General features: G+C 40.3%; 1 protein-coding gene across 1 annotated transcript in view; it reads left to right on the top strand.

The window, feature by feature from the left end:
* The window catches only part of rrn3 (RRN3 homolog, RNA polymerase I transcription factor), a 16,231-nt gene extending 5,957 nt beyond the window's left edge, over positions 1–10,274 (top strand). Inside the window, exons 4-17 of the mRNA XM_053617377.1 lie at positions 659–788; positions 872–931; positions 1,501–1,564; positions 1,830–1,899; positions 3,650–3,748; positions 3,999–4,091; positions 4,743–4,863; positions 5,063–5,193; positions 5,308–5,438; positions 7,082–7,266; positions 8,086–8,194; positions 8,451–8,603; positions 8,905–8,989; positions 10,088–10,274. Of these exons, the coding sequence (XP_053473352.1) occupies positions 659–788; positions 872–931; positions 1,501–1,564; positions 1,830–1,899; positions 3,650–3,748; positions 3,999–4,091; positions 4,743–4,863; positions 5,063–5,193; positions 5,308–5,438; positions 7,082–7,266; positions 8,086–8,194; positions 8,451–8,603; positions 8,905–8,989; positions 10,088–10,228 (1,572 nt within the window). The 3' untranslated portion in view covers positions 10,229–10,274. The remainder of the gene's footprint in view (positions 1–658; positions 789–871; positions 932–1,500; positions 1,565–1,829; positions 1,900–3,649; positions 3,749–3,998; positions 4,092–4,742; positions 4,864–5,062; positions 5,194–5,307; positions 5,439–7,081; positions 7,267–8,085; positions 8,195–8,450; positions 8,604–8,904; positions 8,990–10,087) is intronic.
* Positions 10,275–10,395: the final 121 nt, after the last annotated feature.

The raw sequence follows: 10,395 nt of genomic DNA, 5'->3' as shown, positions 1-10,395 counted from the left end.
GTATGTTAAAATATATATTAACTATATTAAATTTGTTTTTTTAAAAAAAAATTCTTTGACTTTTTATCTGTTGTATTTCATTTATAAAATATTTCATTTGAGTATTTTTACATTTATTTTTTTTTATGTTGCTCTGATTGCTCTTTCATTTTTAATGAAAAATATATATAATTTTTTTTTATTTATTGTGAAGTACTATGGACATTTTTTGCACGCATTTCACCATATGAAACGTATTTATGTGTGTGTGTGTGTGTATATATGTAGATATAGCATTAATAATAAAAAGAAGAGAAAAAAATAAATTGTTTATTTTATTTAAAACAAAATCTTTATTGATTCACTCATTTTAATGTATTGTATTTTATTTTGTTTATTTTTTTCTTATTATAATTAGCATAATTAGCTGTAAAGTGTTTTCACTATTTAAGTTTGTTGTGATAATGTTTTTTATATATATATATATATATATATAGTATGTTAAAATATATATTAACATTAAACAATGTAGGGTGTGTTTGTACCTCTTTTTCTTATAAATATTAGTGTAAAAATGTTACGTGTAGAATAGAAATAAAATAGCTGTAACACTATTTTCTTCTTCTTTGTTTGTTTGTTTGTTTATGTAATGTAATTCTAAAATAAAATTTCCCGCCAGAGGCTGCCGTGGCTCGGGCGGAGTCACGCCGTGGTGGACGAATACCTGGTGTTCCTCAGCAACCTCATCTCGGCTCAGACCGTGTACCTGAGGTCGTGTCTCAAAACCCTGGTCTCGAATTTCACACCCAGTGAGTGTCGTTCCGCTCTTCATGTTTCTGACTCCGTGTCCTTTCAGTCCCATAAAACCCCGCTGTTTCATCGTCTCTTACAGGGAGGGTGAAAATCCAGGAAGGGAACGTGGACATATCGGATTCGGACGACGACGACGAGAGTGAGTGTGTTCTGCCGGCACGTTAAATGAACATCTCAGACACACACACACAAACATGGTGTAAATGTTAACATGCAGTGAAGGAGATCATTAAACGAGGACGTATGAGTGAGGACATGTAGTTCTTAGGGCTGGGCGATATATATCGTTATAATATCGATATTGTGATAAACGATTACGCGATACACTTTTCGGAGATATTGTTGGTATGGTGATATATTTTTTGTATTTATTAATTACAAATTAAACGGCTGCTGAATTGATTCAGTAATTAATCTTAAGACCAATTAATCTTCGTTGTATTCATTAAAGAAGAGTATCATCAAAGTCTGTTTTTTTTGTATGAGAGGTGCTGTATACAGTAGATAATGTGATCTTCCTCATTATTGTTGTTATTATTATTATTATTATTATTACTGTTATTTACAGGCGATGAGGAGAAATCCTGTCAGATTACAATCTCCCTGTAAATAATTTCCTGTCTGTAATTTCCATGTAGAAAAATGTAAACACGTGATGGATCTCTCTCTAATTTTGCGTCTTTTTTTTTTTTGTGTGTGTTCATTCAGACCTTCCCAGGATATTCGATCACTGTCACCAAGCCCTGCAGATGATCTCAAGATACGTTCCGTCGTAAGTGACGATTAAACCATCCCAAAAGATGACTGTTATTGTTATTACAGAGCCACCAGGTACGAGGTGTAGCCGGACCGTCTCGTAGACGTAATATAAAAGACTTTGGGTGGCGTGATGGAACGGCGTTACCGTCGGAACCTCTGTGGCAACGATGGCGTTTTTCCAGAACGTCAGAATTAAACGAGACTCGTGACCTGAGGGAAGCTTAGTGAGATCTTTCGTGTTGATTCATTTTGGGAGTGTCTGTTTTTTTTCTGTATAGGACCAGCCGGTTCCTGATGCCGATCCTCAACAGCAACTTCCCTTTCGTGCAGAAATCATCCAGAACACTGGTACGTCCTGGTTTCATCTCTTACCGAAGCAGCAGCAGCGCTGGGTCTCCTTTCACCAGGGTTCGATTTGAGCTGTAGGAAGGAGGAGGGACTTTAGTTTGAGTTTACTCGAAATTTAGGTTTAACTGAATTTGACTTTAGTTTGAGTTAAACCTACACTGAATTTGAGTTTACCTGCATTTGACTTTAGTTTGAGTTTATCCTACATTCGAATGCATCTTAATTTAGAGTTTATTCAAAATAACCTTCTTATCTAAATTTGACTTAAGTTTGAGTTTATTCTAAATTTGAGTTAAACCGAATTTGACTTTAGTTTGAGTTAAACCTACACTAAATTTGATTTAAACCGAATTTGACTTTAGTTTGAGTTAAACCGAATTTGACTTTAGTTTGAGTTTAACCGAATTTGACTTTAGTTTGAGTTAAACCTACACTACATCTGAGTTTAACCGAATTTGACTTTAGTTTGAGTTTAACCGAATTTGACTTTAGTTTGAGTTTAACCGAATTTGACTTTAGTTTAAGTTTAACCTACACTAAGTTTGAGTTTAACCGAATTTGACTTTAGTTTGAGTTAAACCTACACTAAATTTGAGTTAAACCGAATTTGACTTTAGTTTGAGTTAAACCTACACTACATCTGAGTTAAACTGAATTTGACTTTAGTTTGAGTTAAACCGAATTTGACTTTAGTTTGAGTTAAACCTACACTAAATTTGAGTTAAACCGAATTTGACTTTAGTTTGAGTTTAACCTACACTAAATTTGAGTTAAACCGAATTTGACTTTAGTTTGAGTTTAACCGAATTTGACTTTAGTTTAAGTTTAACCTACACTAAATTTGAGTTAAACCGAATTTGACTTTAGTTTGAGTTAAACCTACACTACATCTGAGTTAAACTGAATTTGACTTTAGTTTGAGTTTAACCGAATTTGACTTTAGTTTGAGTTTAACCGAATTTGACTTTAGTTTGAGTTAAACCTACACTAAATTTGAGTTAAACCGAATTTGACTTTAGTTTAAGTTAAACCTACACTACATCTGAGTTAAACTGAATTTGACTTTAGTTTGAGTTTAACCGAATTTGACTTTAGTTTAAGTTTAACCTACACTAAATTTGAGTTTAACCGAATTTGACTTTAGTTTGAGTTTAACCGAATTTGACTTTAGTTTGAGTTAAACCTACACTGAATTTGAGTTAAACCGAATTTGACTTTAGTTTGAGTTAAACCTACACTAAATTTGAGTTTAACCGAATTTGACTTTAGTTTAAGTTTAACCAACACTAAGTTTGAGTTTAACCGAATTTGACTTTAGTTTGAGTTAAACCGAATGTGACTTTAGTTTGAGTTAAACTGAATTTGACTTTAGTTTGAGTTAAACCGAATGTGACTTTAGTTTGAGTTAAACTGAATTTGACTTTAGTTTAAGTTAAACCGAATTTGACTTTAGTTTGAGTTAAACCTACACTAAATTTGAGTTAAACCGAATTTGACTTTAGTTTGAGTTTATCCTACATTCGAATGCACCTTAATTAAGAGTTTATCCAAAAAAACCTGTCTTATCTAAATTCGACTTTCGTTTGAGTTTATTCTAAATACGACTTTATTTAGGGTTCATATGGGCTCTTCTTGCCTAGCTAAATTTTCCGTGTATGCCCGGGTGAGACTGCTGCATTCCCCATCATTTAATCCCACCGTTGTCCTTATCACGATAATACGACATATGAAACTTGTTGTTTTTTTGCAGGAATGTTACGTTCATAACCTGCTTCGGATCACGGTCTACGTTCCGGCTCTGAGGCGGGACGTCCTGGAGCTCATCATCAGCAAGATGCTCACTCTAGATGTAGGACGCTAGTGTTCTCTTACTTTCAGTAACAAAATTGTCATATGAGGAGGCGGAACCTGCCTTAGAACGCTAATGTCTAACACACTTCTAGTGACTTTTTTCCCTTCTGTTTATTCAGAATGTATCTGCTGACTTTCTAATTTGAGTTTTTAAGTTTGAATTTGAAACAGTATTGGAACGCAGGTTGGGGTTAATATTTGAGTGTTAACTTGTTGTTGTTGTTGTTGTTGTTGTTTGGGCGTTGTAGGTGAGCGCCCCCCGCGGTGAGATCGAGGAGGTGGAGAGTTCGAGAGAGCAGAACCAAGGCGCAGGGGCTCAGGATGACTTCCTGTTCAACATGGTGAGCTTCTGTGCGACAGATGAAATAATTTATAAAGTAGTAAACACAATATATTACGTGCAATTAATGCAGAAAAAAAAAAGTGTGGTTTTTTTTTTCCTTTCTTTGTTCATCATTGTTTCTTTCGGCTGTTCCTCATTCTCATCTTTTTCTGCTATACACACGCTTTCTGTTTCTTCTGCGCTCCTTTTTTGCCAAGTATTAATATTCACTCCCTCCTTTCTTCTCTTTTTCAACTTTTTTTCTTTCTTTTTCTCTGTTCTCTATCCGTGATCCCTTATTTTTTTCCTCCTTCATTCTCTCCTGTCCAAGTGTTGCTACATTTCTCTTTTCAGATGTTCCCTCTGACGTTTTCTTTCTCTAAGCAGAAACGTTCACACGCTCTTTCTCTTAACCGTGAACACTTAACGGTGCTTCTTTACTTCTCGCTTTCACGTTTAAATAAACGATCGGCTCTCTGATTCGCAATTCTTTCTATCCGCGTCGCTTTTGAAATTAGCGCTTGTTCTCTTTTTTTTTGTTTGTTTGTTTGTTGTTTATTTAATCCTTTTTGCATCCTTTTTTCTCATCGGCACATTTCACCCACATACTCGTACTCCAAAGTGTTAACGCTTTCTCTAAGTGATGATCCCATTCACTTTCCTCTCTGAGGATGAGGACGAGAGCTCTCCGCATGACGGCGGCCCGCTGATGTTGCACGCTGTAGCTGACCGACTGGACACGCTGATGTTAGTGCTGCTGACCTACCTGAAGGATATGAGCCACGTTAATGGTGAGAGTTTATTCACATACAGCCTGGTCTGAATTCACTACCAGGAACGGATTTTATTTCATCAGTCATCGTAGACGAATGCAAGGTGTCGATTTGTTTTTTAGCATAATAAAATTTCTCTCTACTGCTTCCGTGTACTAATTTCGTAGACTAGTGTACAGTAAATAAGGTCAGACCTTATTGCTTCCTTCCTGTACAGGTGTGTTGGATGTCGAGAGAGTCAAAACTCTGTACAGAGATCTGGTGTGTGTGTTCGATAAGCTGGTGCTGCCCACGCACGCTTCCTGTCACGTGCAGTTCTGCGTGTTTTACCTGTGCAGCTTCCGCCTGGTGAGTGGCCCATGTTCTAGACACACACACACACACACACACACGCACACTTTTTTTTGTATATGTATCCTGTATACTGAATATATACTGTATGTGTACGTCGGATGCGGTTAGGGTTTAGCTGAAGCCTTCCTGGATCACCTGTGGAAGGTGTTACAGAGCCCGTCTCAGCCCGCTGTCCTCCGCCAGGCCGCCGCCAGCTACATGGGCAGCTTCCTCGCCAGAGCCAAGTTCATTCCCATAGCGTACGTATCCATGATATCTGTCTCTCGTCCCTCAGTCTGTTCCTCAGTGTGCTCTCTTTGCTACAAATGCAGTGCATGGGATACTGCCAGAACGCTCCTCGTCCAGCTTCCTTATATGGACTCGGACACGCCCACTTAGAGACCCGCTCTCATTGTTATACATGCACTCACACAACCGCATAATCGTCCACGCCCATCTAGAGCTACTCTACTTTTTATATATGCACAGACACGCCCACATGATCGTCCACGCCCACTTAGAGCTGCTCTGTGTTTTATATATGCACACACACGCCCACATAATAGTCCACGCCTACTTAGAGCTGCTCTACGTTTTATATATGCACACACACGCCCACATGATCGTTCACGCCCACTTAGAGCTGCTCTACGTTTTATATATGCACACACGCCCACATAATCGTCCACGCCCACTTAGAGCTGCTCTACGTTTTATATATGCACACACACGCCCACATAATCGTCCACGCCCACTTAGAGCTGCTCTGCGTTTTATATATGCACACACACGCCCACATAATCGTCCACGCCCACTTAGAGCTGCTCTGCGTTTTATATATGCACACACACGCCCACATAATCGTCCACGCCCACTTAGAGCTGCTCTGCGTTTCATATATGCACACACACGCCCACATAATCGTCCACGCCCACTTAGAGCTGCTCTACGTTTCATATATGCACACACACGCCCACATAATCGTCCACGCCCACTTAGAGCTGCTCTGTGTTTTATATATGCACACACACGCCCACATAATCGTCCACGCCCACTTAGAGCTGCTCTGCGTTTTATATATGCACACACACGCCCACATAATCGTCCACGCCCACTTAGAGCTGCTCTACGTTTTATATATGCACACACACGCCCACATAATCGTCCACGCCCACTTAGAGCTGCTCTGCGTTTTATATATGCACACACACGCCCACATAATCGTCCACGCCCACTTAGAGCTGCTCTGCGTTTCATATATGCACACACACGCCCACATAATCGTCCACGCCCACTTAGAGCTGCTCTACGTTTCATATATGCACACACACGCCCACATAATCGTCCACGCCCACTTAGAGCTGCTCTGTGTTTTATATATGCACACACACGCCCACATAATCGTCCACGCCCACTTAGAGCTGCTCTACGTTTTATATATGCACGCACACGCCCACATAATCGTCCACTCCCACTTAGAGCTGCTCTACGTTTTATATATGCACGCACACGCCCACATAATAGTCCACGCCCACTTAGAGCTGCTCTACGTTTTATATATGCACGCACACGCCCACATAATCGTCCACGCCCACTTAGGGCTGCTCTAATTTTTATATATGCATTTAGACACACCCACATAATCGTCCACGCCCACTTAAAGCTGCTCTAATTTTTATATATGGACTCGGACACACTCACTCGGAACTGCCCTCATTGTTATATATAGACTCGGACACGGCCACATAATTGTCCAAGCCCACTCAGACCTGTTCTGCTTTTTATATATGGACTCAAGACACGCCCGCATTTCCACCTGAAAGACATGCCTTCTGTAGATCCTGTGTGCACACATTTTAGATTAATTGACGGTGTGTGTGTGTGTGTGTGTGCGCGCGTGCAGGACGGTGAGGGCGTGTCTGGACCTGCTGGTTCCTTGGCTTCATCTCTACATAGACAGCCAAGATTCGGGTTCTAAAGCGTTCTGCGACGTTTCTGTGCACGGGCCGTTCTACGCCTCCTGCCAGGCCGTGTTTTACACACTCATCTTCAGACACAGAGCCATCCTGGAGGGCAACATGAAGAAAGGTGCGTCACATCTTCCTCCTCATCTTTCTTCATACACACTCCGTCGAGGACGTTACAGATTAGTTAGTTCCATCACAATTATCGCTTTGAGATCAATTATTTATTCCGAACAACCCGTCTCCATCACGTCATCTCATTATCCATCTCTTTTATACCACAGCGCTGTTGAGTGCTGGATTCTGAAGGGTCAGAGGCGGTGATTAATTTACTAGAACAGCAGCTCTGACAGTAGTGCAGCTGCAGTGTCGCAGGTTCATATTAATGCAGTCATTATAATATATAAGTCAGGAACTTACACGTGACTAGAAAACAGAACAAAGCATGACGTCATTCTTTAACGAATAAATAATTGTCGTTTTTGACAAATTGCTGTGGTATACGAGAAGTAAAACACTTCATGATAAGCTGTTGTCGGAAAGTAATCACCTTTTGGCTGGTAAAGGTAACTCCGCCCTGCACCGGGACACGTCACGCCATCGCAGTGTTGATTATTTTAATATAATACCCCGTCCCGAAAAAAATTCCCATCCGGGTTTTCTTACACGCGTTCGAAATTCACATTAAAACAGCTGTATGGAAACTCGTACTTTTCTAAAAGGATCCGTGATCGTGTTTTAATGAAGACGTGAGAATCCTAAAGATCCTCTTTAAGCAGAAACGAATAGTGCGTAAAGATTGTTATTGTGTGGTGTTGGTTTGTTGTTGTTTATTTTTATTTCTCAGCTTTTTCTCCCTCAGTTTTGACGTGTTACGTTGTGTGGTGTTTTGTGTGTGTGTGTGTGTGTGTGTGTGTGTGTGTGTGTGTGCGCGTGTGTGTAGGCTTGGCTTATTTACAGAGTTTGAATCTGGAGCGGATCGTCATGAGTCAGCTGAACCCGCTGAAAGTGTGTCTGTCAGCCGTCACCAACATGTTCGCCGCTATCATGAGGTAAAGCACCGCACCAATCATACGTGTGTGTGTATACACACACGCACAGTTTAGAGGTGTAGTTTACTTTGCTAGCTAGTTGTCAAAGCAGCTAGTAAACCTGCTATTTATCTATCTATCTATCTATCTATCTAGTGAGCATGTGCAAATCTCTACTTTATCTACCAGGTCATTTTAAATATACTGTTTGAATATAGCAAGTAATTTAATAGTAACATGTTAAGTTTTGTGGCATCTCTTTTTCTGTTCCCTACAGGAAATACCAGCTGGTGTTCTGCTACACGATCATCGAGCGGAACAACCGCCACATGTTGCCTGTAGTGAGGAGCTCAGTGGGCGGAGACTCTGTCTCCACCAGCAACAATCCTCTGGACACGTTTTTCCCCTTTGACCCGTACTTACTAAAGAGGTCTGTGCTAAGAAAATGAGTAAAGTAATAATAAGTCCTAAGTGGTCTTCAAGTAACGAATTAAAAACAAATGTTTCGATTTTATTTTGTAACGGAAGGGTAGCTGTTTCTGTAAACAGTCACGTACGAAGTAAAAGCCTTTGAGATATGCCGTGCTGTTACTGAACACGTGACGGGCAACATCCAGGAATCCATCACGTGGCAGTGTGATGAAGTCTAGAGGACGCACGATTGGTCGAAACTTGTGAACTGCACATTTGAGTGTATTGTTTGTTAAGTTCTGTGTTGTTTTTGTTCTCAGATCCGGACGGTATTTCGAGTCGATCTATCAGGTGTGGGAAGAGCCGAGCGACTGCATGGCAGCTCCGAAGAAAGAAGTCAAAAAAGTAAATAGGTTTTATGTCGGTAGTAGCGTTTTATGGCGCATGTAGTGTTTAGCGCTCATCTAGAGGAGTCGTTCGTAACGTGTGAAGAATAACACGCGACGGACTTTCTGGTTATGCGAAAACGATCCGTGGTGGGATTCCTTACATGTTACACGACGACCGTCCTAGGTGAGAGTTCGTCTCGGGTAACCGACTGCGTTCGGGTTCATACGGAAATTGGGCCTCATTTAGCAATCTTTTAGTGAAGTTGTGTGTAAATGTTTGCGTGAGCCAAATCGAAATAAATAAAATGTTACGTCTGATTTAGAAAAGGTACGGAAACCTGTACCTGACGCGGCTCGTTTGCATTTAGCGACGCCCACAGAACTCCATAAAAGGTCGCGTGCACGGACAGCTCAGAGCACGGAATGGATGATCACGGTAAAGGCTGGAAAACGGACGTGGAAGTTATTTCGACCCACTTTCTATGTCAATAAAACGATTTAATAACGTTAATAGCAATAAACGAGCGCTGAATCTTCCGTCGGCTGAGGCGTTTGTTTACAGCTCTACGCAGACTGAACCGGCCCGTCCTCTGTTTATATTGTACGGCGCCATTTCTTTTGTCGTGATTGAACGATTCGGTTTAATGGTCCGCTTTTCACACGGTGTTCTAAATTCTACTCTTAGTCCCGGACTTAGTGAACTAACACGAGGATGTGTTTTTGATAGACAAAAGGGCGTCTGCCAAATGATTTGAAGTCGATCGAGTCGAGCTTTACGTAGTAAGCTAGTCGTCTTATGCGTAAATTTACACACACTTCTTGTGGAAACGCTCGTGCAAACGATTTACGACTAAATCCGTGCGTATCCAGGTCGGCAGACGAGGCTCGTTGTGTGTGCGTTTGCGCCAGAATTTAAGAACTTTAAGAACTACTTTTTACACCATGTATAAAATGGGCCCAAATCCTCAGATAGGACGAAGTTAGAAAAACCTACACCGCAAAAGTTTTCTATACAGCGTATAAAAGTAGTGCTGTATTAACTGACTACCATCTAGCCTTTATCTATTTATTCGTTTATTTATTTTTTCCTTATCTTACACTTTTTCTTTCCCAGAATTCTACAGAAGAAGAGGACGACTTCCTACATGGTGAAACTCCTCAGGCTGACATGGTGATCGGGTCGTACGAGTCGCACATCCGCAGCCCCAGCAGTGTGGGCTCTCCACCCATCGCCTTCCTCCAACGGCCCTTCTGATACACACATACAAACATGTATGTGTATATATATATATATATATATATATATATATATATATATATATATATATATATAATATATATTATATATATATATATATATATATATATATATATATATATATATATAAAAAAAAACAGACTGATGGACTGAGATGATCTGCT

Source organism: Ictalurus furcatus, chromosome 2 (assembly GCF_023375685.1).
Source record: "Ictalurus furcatus strain D&B chromosome 2, Billie_1.0, whole genome shotgun sequence".
Taxonomy (NCBI): Eukaryota; Metazoa; Chordata; class Actinopteri; order Siluriformes; family Ictaluridae; genus Ictalurus; species Ictalurus furcatus.
This window is presented reverse-complemented; position numbering and strand designations above follow the sequence as displayed.